Genomic DNA, 13826 nt, shown 5'->3' on the forward strand with positions numbered 1-13826 from the left:
TGTCAAATATTGGGGTCTGTAGGGGGTGGGGGAAGACATGATTACAGTGTGGCTGGAAGGTGGGTGTAAATGAAGCCTAACCTATCAAAATCTTCAGCAAGGGGTCTTGGCTGGGAACAGGGAGATACACAAAGCTCAAAGGGAAAGTTTATTAGAGGGTTTAAGGCCAAGCATGTGGCACAGCCATCTCATCCCCTGCTCCTGGGGACGAGGAGTCCCAGGAGTCTCAGAGTTTGCGGCGGGTAGGTCCATAGATTATTCTTGCCAGGAGAAATTTCTGGAAAGATGGCAAAGGACGGCAAGGCTGACCTGGACGAGGCTCTGGGGGCGGGGAGGGGGGAAGAGAGAGAGAGAGAGAGAGAGAGAGAGAGAGAAGAGAGAGAGAGAAGAGAGAGAGAGAAGAGAGAGAGAGAGAAGAGAGAGAGAGAGAAGAGAGAGAAGAGAGACCGAGCTATCCATAGGTGATACTCTACTGCCATCTTGTGGTAGCATAGTGCCATCGCCTATTTCAATTCATTAGTTCAGAAATCCTGAATACCCTGACCCCATCCTGGGCTCCTGCAAACATTCACCATTACAAAATTCCAAAATTCCAGTTCATAATTCCAAATTCTGTGAAGGAGGGCAGAAATCTGGGGTCCCGCCTGACCTCCAAACTGCGTTACAGGACTCCTACCACACAAAGATGGCTTTTACTAACCTCTGCTCAAAAAATCCTCATTGTCACAGTTATGCTAAGAAATATAATAAGGTCTGTGGCAATCTAAGAGCCCATCTTCTTAGAAACTGTCAGCGGTTTACTCTTATTTAAAGAATAAAATGCTCACCAAAGATCTGCCCCACCAAACCTTCAGTGAGAGAAAGATGAAAAATAAAGACCTTTCCAGTGGGTTCTGGATTTTTACTTATTTGGAAGTTCAAAATACAAGGCAGAAAGAGTGAAGGGTCTTCCCTCTGCTGATTCACTCCCCGGATGGTCACAGTAGCCAGGGCTGGGCCAGGCTGCAGCCAGGAACTTCTTATGGTTCTCCCATGTTATTGCTGGGGCCCAAGCACTGGGTCATCTTCTATTGATTTCCCAAGAGCATTAGCAGGAGGCTTGGAAGTGGAGCAGCAGGGCCTCGAACCACTGCCCGGAGGGAAAGCTGGCATTGCAAGCAGTGGTTTACTGTGCTACACCACTGCATCAGCTGCTGCAGTTGGCTCCTTTATGGAATGCATGTCATGTCCCACACACAGCTGTCACCCACTGGAACTCACACGCGGACTGTGGGGTGGTCCGGCAGTCCAGCTGTACAGCTAGGTGATCCATGGAACAATCTGGGTCTGATGACAAGCTTAGGGAAGGGGGATAAGTGGAGGAGCGCCAGGGCCTCCTGGAATCATGTGAGGATGTGCCGGATCCCAGGATGGCTGCCGGTCCCGGGGCCACACAAGACCTGAGACCCCAGTAACCGCAGGACAGAGGTGGTCCTCAGATGATGTTACAGGTTCACACACACACGCCCCAGAGCTCAGCTGGCAGGTTAGGACACCGCAGAGCCCCACTGTCTACCCAGCACCCCCAAAATGACAAGGGTGCTGGCCTGGAGGTTGGAGTCAGTGGTACCTGCCCTCCAGGCTTGTTCCGGATGTCCTGCTCGCTCTCTCTCTCTCTCTCTCTTTCACCCAGTGCTGCAGTCTGGCACCCCACAAGCACGAGTGGTACATCTCCAGGAATTCCACAGCCCCATGGGACACACCACAGAGGGAGGGGCTGCAGCCACAGACTGAGGGAGGAGCTTGTGACCCCAGGACAGCACGCTCTAGGGAGGAGCTGGCCAGGCCAGCACAGGCCTGGAGGCCTCCCCACCTCCTACCCCAGCCTGGAGACTTCTGCAAGCCCAACCAGCTCCAATTAACAGTCCAGGTCTCAGCTCCACCCACACATCGGAAAAAAGGTCAAGGCCCAGACTGCACCTCAGACACGGAAATCAAAGTTCTCTAATCCACCCTAGTCCTCTAAAGCAGGCTGAGCTGACAACCACGACAGGGATGGCGTGGGGGTCGGAAGGTCCTCCACCCGCCTGTGCTGTTGTCCTTGGAGAGGAAGGAGCACGAGGGGGCGGGGGGACCGCATGACCTGTTAGTCACCAAAAAGGACAGTGTGAGAAGGCCGGTGATTCAGGGCTCCTGGGAGGGGCCGTAGTCGTGGTGGCTGGAGCGCACCGCGTCCTCTCTCTGCACGGGAAATGCGTGTTATAAACTGACAGAGCCTCACCTGGAGACGACGTGACTACCTACTCTGCCTCCTCCTTCCCCAGAGTGAGGGGTGACCTTCCGGAACAAGCACTCGCGATTTTTTTGTTTTCTCTGAAAAGTAGAGACACAATAGAGATTTTTTTTTTTCCAGCAGTCATCCTCCCCAGCCCCACCATGTCTGTCGGCCAGGCGGAAGCCAGGAGACAGGAACTTCATCTGGCTCTCCCATGTGCGTGGCACGGACCCAAGGACTTGAGCCGAGCACCTGTTGCCTTCCCAGGGTGTGCATTTAGTGGAAGCCAGAATGGCAGGTAGAGCCAGGATTGGAAGCAGCACTGTACTGTGGGGTACTGGCTTCCCACTGGGAGGCCTCACCATTGTACCCTACAGCTGGCTCATGTCGCCCCAGGTGTGACCCTGAATTTGTGCACCTTTTTGGGAAACCTTGTACAATTTTCCCCAATGCCAAAAGTATCCAGAAAGCTCTTGAAGAGCAGTAGGTTTTTTGTTGTTTTTTGTTTTGAGCAAAAGTTTTTCTTTTTTCATGCTCTTCCTCTAAAATACTGTAAAAGAAGTAGCAAGTTCTTTACCAAAGACCTAAACACTTTCACAAGGAACCCTGGAGGTTCTGCTGACTATAGCACATCCATAAGTTTCTTTTTAAAAGAAAAAATAATTTGAAAGGAAGAGTTTACAGAGAGAATCTTCTAACAGCTGGGACAGGGCAAGACAAAGCCAGCAGCCAGGAGCTTCCGCTGGGTCTCCCGTGTGGGCGGCAGACGCCCAAGCACTTGGGCCATCTTCTGTTGCTTTGCTGGGTGCATTGGCAGAGAGTTGGAGTGGATGTGGAGCACCCGGAGGTCAAACCAGCATCTATGTGGAACACCAGCATCACCACCAACACCCACAGAATCCAAATTGTTAGAGAAACCCCGGAACAGAGAGTCCTAGATGAAGCCAGGAGAGGGATCCAGGGAGCCTCTGCCGCCCTCCCTGGAGTGAAATTAAGTGAACCCCTTCACCTCTCCAGGAAAACGCAAGTGCAGCACTTTCCCCTGAGGAGTTCAGACACTCCCCCAGAGATTGCTGCAGAGAGCAAAGCCAAGACCTGCTACAGGCTCCCTGGCCTGCAGCCTGCCAACCTTTACACAGGAGGTGAGAGGCTGGGAGTGTGAGTCGGGGCGCTTCTCACCTGGGGGTACACACACACTGCAGCAACAAGCAACGCCCCCCAACCAGGCATCCTGGTCACTCCTCCTAGCACACACGACTTTGGAGGCGCGGTCTCACGATGCCATTGGCGTCCATTTTATTAGGAGCCTCGGAGAAGTTACTCATGTCACAGGGGCATCACAGAGGCCTCCAATGTGCGCAGAAAAACAAGCAAAACATCTCAAAATCACTTCCCATCTCCCCCCCAGCCCCTACCATTCCCCCACCCACACCCACCACTCCCCCCACCCACACCTGGGAAATACAGGCCACAGGACAGTGAGGACAACAGCCACACTGCAGCAAACCCCACCCAGTCCCCTTCACGCTTCCGTTGTTGTGTGTGAATGTCCCGATGCACTGAGTCCATGAACGGTGCCTTCTAAATAAATCTGCCCGGTCGGCCAGCGTCCCCCCCAAAGCCAGCCTGGCCCAGTCCTACTGACTTCATGCCAATGCTGCCCTCCCAGAATGTGGCCAAATGACCAGCCACTGTGCACCTGCTAGGGCGGCTCCCTTCACACCCACTCAGACCTCTTTGCTCTCAAGTGAGGGGCGCTGCCCGAGCTGGCTGGCCTAGCAGGGGCCTGCAGCTGACTGCAGGAGTGGTGTGCAGCCAGCTTGACGCGAGGGTCCAGGGAAGATCGCTCCTCTACCCCAGTGGAGCCTGAGCTGCTGGGATGCCGAAAGGCCTCCCTGAGTGGCCTGCCCCCTGGCTCCCTGCTCCCCCTGGCCAGGTGATCACTGGCTAAGGACATCCCCTCACTGGCATCTTCATCTGGAAGCTCCCGACACCTGGATTCGTGGGATGTACCACCAGGGCTGGCGGCATCCTCGCCTTGGGACCAGGGGCCGGGACACGTGGACACCCCGTCTGCCCACTGCCCTCCTTCCTCATCCTCTGGGCCTCCAGCGTGCTGTTCTCTGATGGAGGAGCTCTTGGCCACCAGCCTGGTCTTCCTCCTGGCCCTGGCCCGAAGGCTAAGGACCAAGTCAAGGACCCCGAGGAGGAGGGACAGCGCGCTGGCTGCCCACATGATCAGGGTCACCAGGGACTTCTCCGTGGGGCGGGACACGTAGCAGTCCACCACGCCGGGGCAGGGGGCGTGGCTGCAGGAAAACCTGGCCGGGCCCAGGAACCCAAAGAGGAGGTAGTGGGAGGCCCCCAAAGCTGCTTCCAACAAGGTCCGGAGACACAGGTGCAGGACGTAGCCCCCGGAGAAGTCAGGTACGCGCAGCAGACGGCACTCCCCAGCCAGCCGGCGGGCCGCCAGCCGGGCCCCTGCGTGCAATACGTGGGCGCTGAAGACCGCGTAGGGCAGGATCACGGACACGCTGTGCAGCACCCAGAAGCGCACGGGGGACACGGGCGAGAAAGCATCGTAGCAGACGCTGACGCAGCCCGGTTGCAGTGTGTTGCAGGTGAATCGCTCCTGCTCATCTTGGTAGACCGGCAGCGCGCCCAGGACGAGCAGCGCCAGGCGCAGCAGCACCGTGAGGAGGAGCCAGATCTTCCCTAGGAGAGGAGGGGGGGCTGGTCACCTCCGCAGAAGGGCCCAACTTCTCCCTCCCCACCTGAGGCTGGACACCCGAGAAATCAGCGGAGGGCAGGGATGGGGTAGAGCAGCAAGTTCCTGGGGTCGGATGGGGGCTGGCGGTGCAGCCTTCTGTCTCAAGCATTCAGGCGCTTGCTCTAGGCTCCTCTCCTAAGTCCAGCTCCCCGCTGACCGGCACCCCGGGAGACAGCAGGTGGTTCAGTGCTTGGGCCCCTGCCACGCATATGGGCGACCCAGATGGAGTTCCGGGCACCTGGTTTTAGCTCAGCTCTGGCTGTTGGAGGGTGGCTGAGAATTCTCTTCCTCTCAAATAAACCTTTAAAAACAGATCCAGTTTATCTGAAAAGCAGAGAGTTACAAACAAGGAGAGTCACACAGAGAGAGTTTCCATCCACACATTCATGCCCCAAATTGCCACAGTGGCCAGGAATGAGTCGGGGCGAAGCCAAGAGCGTCCTCTGGTTCTCCCACGAGGGCTCAGGGTCTCAAGTAGTTGGCATCAAATGATAAGTGAGGCAAAAAGAAAAACAGATTGAAATTCATAACGCAGGCTTTCCATCCAATTTTTGAGGATCCCTCCTAGAGGATGCAATTCAATTTTTTCTTTCCCCAGGAGCTTTTGGCAGTGTTTGTGCATCCGTGACAGCGATGTCACCGGCGGGCCAGCTCGCCTGTGTCCAGCTGAGCCCGACGCTGGGCCGCACCTGCGTGTTTTGCAGGATACGTCAAGATGAGCAGACGCAGAGCACAGCAGTGCTCACAGCTGACTCTGTGACGTCATTCCACTGGTACGTCTGGGCCCAAAAAGGTCCAAAAAGTAAGTCTGCATGTGTTACTGACCGCGATGTCATGGCATCCTTCCTGTTTGGAAGCCTGTCAGGGTGTCCTTGTGTCCATGCTTAGCGAGCAGTACCTGCTGCATTAAGGACGTCTTCATGTGACAGTGGCCCCGGGGAGCTCAGTCCCCACAGGGCTCATGACTGACAGGACTCTCGCAGTCCTTGACACGGAACTTCAGGAAGAGCTTTGTCTCCCCAGACTTCTGTGTCAGGCTCCCTGTCTTCCACCACTCTGAGTGACAACTGCCTCTCTTCAACTCGTCATGAGAGAACCAAAGCGACACCATGGCCCTGTTCTGTGCTGTGGGTCAACTCCGGGGAATAAACTTAAAACACCACCAAAATAGGGGGTGGTGCTGTAGAGGCTGAAACTTGCATCTGCGGCACCAGCATCCCATTCGAGGGCCAGTTCAAGTCCCAACTGCTCCACTTCCGATCCGGCCCCCTGCTAACGACCTAGGAGAGGCAGCAGAGGATGGCCCAAGTCCACCCCTGCCACTCACGTAGCAGACCCACAAGAAGCTCCTGGCTCCTGATTTCAGCCTGGTCCAGACCCGGCCACTGCAGTCATCTAGGGAGTGAACCAGCAGGTGCAAGATACCCCTCTCTCATTCACTTCCTCCGTCTCTTTCTGTAACTCAGCCTTTCAAATAAACAAATCAATCTTTAACAATTAGTGTCAACGTAACTTATGAATACATCGCTCAGTGGTGAGACAGGGAAAAAATGCCACCTGATATCAGAAAAAGAAAACTCAAAAACTAACCACAACCAGGGTTGAAGCCATCTGAGCTTTGAACACAAGAATGAGTAAGCTCAGAATCAACCATGTGGCAGGCATGAAGGAGGCACTGCAGAACAGTTATGGGAAGATGGGGAAGCCTATTTTGACACAAAACGTTCTGAAGTCCTTATCTGTGTGGGGTTTAAAAGTTCAGAGAAAATGCTTGTAATAAATACTATGGATGGATTTCAGAAACAGTTTTGTCCCAAGCAAACTTCGTTCCCTTCCCGCTGACCCTCCTCTTCCCCACAAGCCTTTCAAAGCACACTCCAACCTGTTCTTGTCTCAATTCCTGTTTCTATGACACTCCGAACTCCTGGAAAATTTGACTCCAACTTGGGAGGTCTTGGTGACTGTCACCATCAAGAACAAAACAAACAAAACAAACAAACAAACAGAAACTAAACTTGGAATCTGCTTTCAAGTATACCAGCAGAGAGATGACTGCTTTCTACACATTCAACATTCGACGAGACTTCAACCTGAAACAGATGAATGAGAAGGAAGCAGAGAGGAGCAGCTGTGGCTTTTTCAGGAAACCTTGACTGCTCTGGTCTTGTCCTGGCAAAGCAGCCCAAGGCGGTCATACCAAATGGCCCCTTCCGGGACATCAGTCTCCAGACTCCACACCCAGTGTCGTCATGAGACACTGAGACTAGGTCTGAGCCCAGGATGGGGTCCCTGGATGCTGGGAAGGTCCCGGGGAACCAAGGGGAACCCCAGAGCCCCAGCTCTCCTCAGCTCTCCCCAGCCCAAAAGGACTGGATCTGGGCGTGGCCAGGAAGGCTGAGCCGCTGGGTAAAGGGGTGGGGTCTGCAGACACTCACCCAGCATGGTCACGTTGCAGTCCAAAGTGACCAGGAGGAATCCCAGCAAGTCCACACCTCCCATTTCCAGTTAGTCCTGGAGCTTCTAGAGATGCTGAGAGCTGTTGTCTTCACAGAAAGATGTTTTCCTGAGAATCCGAGGGAGATGGGACAGGGAGCGCGGGAGCTGAAGCCCCAGGGAGCAAAGCAGCCGACAACTGCCAAGCCCCAAGCAGCAGGTGCTGGCTCTGCACTCAGGCTATTCTTACCCCTGAGCTATTCCAGGCCTGTCTCCAGCAGGACAGCCGGACACTCCTGGATATAGCAGAAGCAGCTCCTTTTAGCCCAAGAAGGCAAAGGCTCCGAGCCAGCAGACCTTGTGGTATCCCAGGAACATCGGCACAGCCCTGGTTGGGGCTCATCTCCTCTGGAGAGCTGCGCACCTGAGCCCATGAGATGTCAGCACTGTAGCTTCCCAGTAGGGACTGTCCAGAGCCTGATGCTAACACAGAGGCAGGTGCAAATCCATTGGCTGCTCGGTGTCTTTTTTACGGGATGACTGTCCCATGCAGCACTGGTGACAAGGACGAGCGCGGCAGGCACACAGCAGACAGACAGGTGCTCAACTCACAAGGGAGACTGGGTTTTCGCCAGGGCTAGGGATTCTGTGTGCATTGAGTTGGGTCCTGCTGACAGTAGCCATGGCCCCATCCAAGTCCACCTGAGCATCCAGGGAGGACCAGCCTCACCCTGAGGCTGGGACCCCGACACCAGGACGGGACATGTGAGATGATTTCATTTTCCAGAGAGGCTGCCCTTCCTCCCCCATCTTGGCTCATCCGCTCTCATCTGTTCCTGCCTTCTCTGCCTGCTTCCTCAAAGGAGTCTTGGGATGGAGGATGGAGTGCCAGGAGGAGAAGCCACTGGTATCCGTGCTTTGTGCTGCTCTCTCTCCAAGTCCACCCAGCCCCCACTGCCATCCACCTCTCTTTCTCCAACATTCCCTGGAAACCCTCAATCTCCATGGGTACCAGAGGCAAGGTGGAGACTGGGGTACATGTGTGCCTATTGGCTATGCTTTTGCATCAACCAGGCACCTGCAGAGAGAAACAGGACAGGTACTGGCTCAGGTGAAGCTGATTGTAGGCAGGTGTTCTGGTCAGGGAATAGAGGGGCAGAGTCAGGGGCCAAGCCTAGGCCTTAGAGCTATGGATTCCTCTCATCTGAGTACCAGGAAGGGGCCACGGTTGTGGCAGCTGTGCAAGGTAGCAGTGCAGCGTGTCCCATCTTCTGTGTTTGGTCTCTCGGGAGTCTCTGGTCAGCTGATGGGGCACCCACACCCAGGGGGGCCTTCCCCAACCAGGACTCATCTCACAGACACACCCAGAGTGAACAGCCTCCAAGGGTTTCTAGACATTCCTTAGTTCTATCAGGCTAAAATTAGCCGTCATTAGCTGTCACAACTGTTACTGGAGATGGGTCTGGGAGGTTTCCATTGGCGGAGCTGACAGAGGATCTGGGGGCACAGAGAAATGAATCCAGGCCAGGCAAGACACCAAGTGGGAGGGACACAGAGGTCCCAGCCCAAGAGTTGGCCCAGAAGAGGCTCTCCATGAATGATAACCAGGGCAAAGGAAAGTGGCCTCAAATGCCGAATTCATGGACTTCAGGGCTGCTTAGCAAATATAGCATCGGGCTCCTATGAGCCCTCCAGTCACAGCATTCCCATGCATCAAACATGCCTTTGCTTTACGTGTGTTTCTGTTCAAAAACACCTCATGGGGCCAACCTTATGGCGTAGTGAGTAAAACAGCATCCCTTATGGAAGCTGGTTCGATGGAAGCTGGTTCGATTTCTGGCTGCTCTACTTTCAATCCAGTTCCCTGTTAATGCATCTGAAAAGCAATGGAGGATGACCCAAGTGCTTGAGTCCCTGCACCCACATAGCAGACCTGGAGGAGGCTCCTGGCTCCTGGCTTTGGATCAGCTCAGCTCTGACCGTTGTGCCCACTTGAGCAGTGAATCAGCAGACAGGAAGACCTTCCTTATTTCTCCTTTTCTGTAAAATCCACCTTTTTTCAAATAAAAATAAAATCTTAAGACCAACAGTCTGCCACATTTTGTAAATTTGTTTTTAAATTATTTCAAATTCAGAGTTAGAGACACACATACACACCTTCCACTTGCTGGTTCACTTCCCATATAGCCACAATGGCCAGTCCAGAACCAGACTAAAGTAAGAGATCTGGAACTCAATCTGGACCTTCCTCGTGGGTGGCAGGGAGGCAAGAACTTTGGGCCATTTTGCACTGCTCTCCCAGGCACATTAGCAGGGCGCTGGATCAGAAGTGGAGCAGCCAGGACTTGAACCAGCGCCCAGATGGGATGCCGGTGCTGCAGGTGGTAGCTTTATCTGTAATGATACAGCACCATCACAGCATCACCACCCCCTCGACTGTGATTTCTCAAAAATGAGGCTCACAGTGGGCGATGGGGAGATGGAGATGGTCGCTACTTCAGAAGCAGTGGCCGAGGAGGGCCAGCAAGGGCTGACTTTCAGCTGCAGGGTGGAAGGTCTGTATACACCGAGACCTCTGGGAGAAGCAGGGGATGGCCAGAACTGTGAGCTGGAAAAAGCATCTGGAGGTCAAAAACGAGAAGTTGGCAGCACAGAAAAACAGCAGCCACAGAGGAGGGGACAGGCAACATCCCTGTGTGAAAGCCCCCCCCCAATTCCCCAGTTCTGGAAGATTCTGCAGCTGAACTGCGGGGAAGGGGAGACTCCTTCGGAGCTGAGCAGTAGGCCTGAAATAGCAACGCCTGGATTGGCCTGAGAGGTGGTGAGTGGGTCCCAGTTACACCAGCTGCCTGGGCTTCTACACTTGGCAGCCATAGAAATATCACAGCATGGTGGCCACCGCCATTTCGTACTGTTAGGGATATCATTCGCCAAGGCTCCAGGTGAAAAGCTTAGCCACACAGCAGCTGTTGCTTTGTTCTGGGGGCAGGAAGCAGGGGAGACGGTGACAGCAGTGGAACTGACCCACCTGCAGCCTAGCCCAGCCCTTGGCTGGGACTGGCACACAGCATGGGGGCATCAGCTCTAGCAGCAGGATGGCGGCTACGTGAGAAGCCTGTTGGTGGTGAACTAGCATCTCTCAACTCAAGACATCTACAGTTCGCTTCAGCTGAAAGCGCTCCTTGTATGGCGAGCGAGTGGGCAATGCCATGGCTAAGGCCACGCGTGCACCGGTAGCTCCAGAAGCACCAGTTGTTGGCCCACACTGCCTGTGGCTCTGCAGAGCAGGGCAGAGCAGGAGCAGGCATGGCGTGAGGTCCCAACGCATTTACACAGCCTGACAAGCTTGGCCAGCCTGGTGTGCAGAGGCCAGCATGGCTCCAACCCCCAGCTGGCTCCCCAGACACCACGGGCCGTTGTGTGCCCAGCACTCCTGCCACTCAAAGTGAGCCCAAGGAAGGGGGGCACCATTTCCACAAGGGATTCAAACATTCTCTGTCTACACACGTTTTAATTGTTGAAAGAGTTAAGGAAAGGCAGAGAGCTTCGATCTGCTGGTTTATTTACTTCTCAAATGGCTGCATCAGCCATGGTTGGGCCAGGCAGAAACCAGGAGCCTCAGAAGCTCATCTGGGTCTCCCACGTCGGTGTAGGGACCCAAGCACTCAGGTCACGTTCCTCTGCTTTGCCAGGCACATTAGCAGGAAGCCGGATCAGAAGTGGAGCAGTAAGGACTTGAACTGGCACTCACGTAGGATGCTTTTGTCATAGCCAGTTGTTTAATCTGTGGTACCACAATGGCGGCCCCTGTGACAGGTTTGTTTTAACAATGCAAGTATGTAACGTATTCTAAAAATAAAATCCGCACCAGAAATAAACACGTAGTTTTATTTTCAGTTCTCCGTGAACTTCCGGAAACACCCACACACAGGAATGCATGCCTTACAGAAGGGATATGTGCAGTCTTAGGAATTCCAGTGTCCCAGAAGAGGTTCTGGAATCTCCCAGGGATAATGGGGATGGCCTATCCATCTCTGAGTCCGTCCCACTTCACCTGACACGTGCTCCAGGTTCAGCCATGTGCATGTCCACACTGACCATGAAGGCCTTTTCAACATGGACCAGTAGTCCACCAATGTTGTCTGTTATATGTGTGTACACGCACGTGTGTGCAGGTCGGTATAGTTCTTTCACCAGGGTCCTGACACGGGCCAGGCTACCCCAGCCCCTTGGTTGGCTTGAACATACTGCACAGAGCCTGTGACTGTGGGTGTCTCAGTTGCCCCCATTTCTCTGGACGGACGCCCCGAATCTGCACCAGCTACTGCCTGTTTGTGTTTTTATGCAGACTTGTCTTTCGCGATGGTTCTGCTCATCTACACAGCTAGCGACACCAAGCACCGCTCACACCCCAACAGCACTCTGTCTTGTTGATAATGTAACAAGGGCCGGGGAAAGCTCGTGGAGTTGGCCCGCGTTGGCCACTGTGATACCTCCAGTTCTGCTCTTTGTATGGTCAGCGCGACACCCATGGCGCACTCTGCCAGGTCTGAGAGCTCCGTGAGGCCAGCGTTGTAGCACAGTACTTAAGCTGCTGCTCACAGCTCCAGTCCCAATGGTTCAGGCACTTCTGCTCCAGCTCCCGCCGATGTGTCTTGGAAAGCAGTGGAACATAGACCTAGTGCTCAGGCCCCCTGCACCCACATGAGACCTAGATGAAGCTGCTCCCGGCTCAGTCTTGGCAATCCCAGCCATTCAAGGAGTGAACCAGCAGACAGAAGACGCCCATCTGTCTCACTATGCCTTTAAAGAAATAAACTCTTTTTCCCTTTTTTTCAAGCACTCTGGCTGGGTTCCTAATTCAGCCAATACTTGTTACTGTCTGGAAAGTTGCCGTTAGGACCCCCTCCCTGAGTGCCTGGGGGGGCTTTGCCACCCCCCTTCTTGCCCGGCTGGCTTCTCACAAGATGATCCCCAACTGCAGGATGCACCCTATGCAGGCCTATACTTTAGGGCCGGGACCCCAGGGCAGCAGTAAAGAAAGCCACCTGTGACACTGGCATCCCATGCACATGCCAGCTCGGTGTTGGCACCTCTACTTCCGATCCAGCCCCCTGCCTATGAGCCTGGAGAGGTAGCAAAGGATGGCTCAGGGCTTCTGTCCCTATTACTCACGTGGGAGACCCAAATGGAGTTCCTGGCTTTTGGTGTCTGCTTGATCCAGCCCCAGCTATTGTAGCCTTTTGGGGAGTGAATTAGTGGATGGAAGGTATTTCTAACTTTGCCTTTTCAACAAATAAGGACAGTTTTTTTTTTTAAGATCTGTATCGCGTGAACCACTGAAGAGCTACAGGTTCACCTGGTCAAATATCTCAGTATCAAAACAAACAACACGCAACAGGAAGGCAGGCACTGTTCGCTCTGTGTTTTTATTCAACACTTAAGAAACACCTACAATGAACCAAAGAATTGTATCTCATTAAAAAGTCAAAAGCTGTAAAATTTGGCCCCAGGTGAGAGGTTACCAAAAGCAGCAGAAACAGTCAAAACCGCTCAGTCCCCTAATTTCGCTTCGCTACTTGGCTGAGGACCAAGATCCTCCCCAAACTGGAACACACCCTCCTCACTCCCCAAAGCCCAGAGGAAGAAACGGCAGGGCAGCCAGAGCAGACGATGGCCCGGGAGGCTTCCCACCGTGGCCTCCGCAGGGCAAAGAAGGCACGAGAACACACCGCATGGCAGGCCTCAGCTTGCCCCCCTCCATTTGGCATCCCGCCCTCATTTCCCTTTCCTTAGCCCAGTTAGAAAAAAACAAAACAAAAGAACAACATAAAACTCATTGGGATACACGTTCATTGTCATTCCAAGGACTTTATCTGTTGCCGAAGTCAAATCCAACATTACAGTCAGCAAGTCGTGTGGCTGTCTTGGTCCTCGGAGCAAGTCCGCTGCAACCGTGTCCTCCCGCACAGCAAACGTGCTGCCAGCGTAGGGCGCGGTGGCCCCTTGCCAGCTGCAGTCATAAATGCAGCACCCGCTGCCCCGGGCCGGCCTTCTCTTTTGTTGTTGGTTTGGCAAATTCAGAACAAAGAGAAACGGAGTGCTAAGCCTTCACCACTATGTTTGGAATTAGAAAGAAAAAAAAAAAAAAGAACCTAAACTAGCTGTGTGTTGAGTGGTTCAATCAGAAGTGAAACTAAAATCTATACTTGCAGCAGTCTTAAAGATCCTTAGTGCGAAAAAAGAAAAAAAAATCAATTAATACAAATCCACCCTAATGAACAAGTATGAAAAGTTTTCCTATACAGAGGTAGAGAACAGCAAACAAAGCTAAAACAACAAGCACTAGGTCTGAACAGACCGAGCCAG

At 53.7% G+C, this 13826-nt stretch overlaps 1 protein-coding gene across 1 annotated transcript; it reads right to left on the minus strand.

The window, feature by feature from the left end:
* Nucleotides 1–3783: 3783 nt before the first annotated feature.
* GJD4 (gap junction protein delta 4) lies at nt 3784–7561 on the minus strand. Its single transcript, XM_004588523.2, has 2 exons — nt 7460–7561; nt 3784–4969 (listed from the first exon to the last, which is right to left on the minus strand). The coding sequence occupies exons 1-2, from the start codon at nt 7521–7523 to the stop codon at nt 3972–3974; spliced, it is 1062 nt and encodes a 353-aa protein (XP_004588580.2). The 5' UTR covers nt 7524–7561; the 3' UTR covers nt 3784–3971.
* Nucleotides 7562–13826: the final 6265 nt, after the last annotated feature.

Source organism: Ochotona princeps, chromosome 10 (assembly GCF_030435755.1).
Source record: "Ochotona princeps isolate mOchPri1 chromosome 10, mOchPri1.hap1, whole genome shotgun sequence".
NCBI lineage: Eukaryota > Metazoa > Chordata > Mammalia > Lagomorpha > Ochotonidae > Ochotona > Ochotona princeps.

Coding starts and splice junctions, on each gene's coding strand:
- GJD4 (XM_004588523.2), bottom strand. CDS start 7,523: ATGGGAGGTGTGGACTTGCTGGGATTCCTCCTGGTCACTTTGGACTGC. Junction 4,970..7,459: donor CTGCAACGTGACCATGCTGG/GTGAGTGTCTGC, acceptor CTCCTCTCCTAG/GGAAGATCTGGCTCCTCCTC.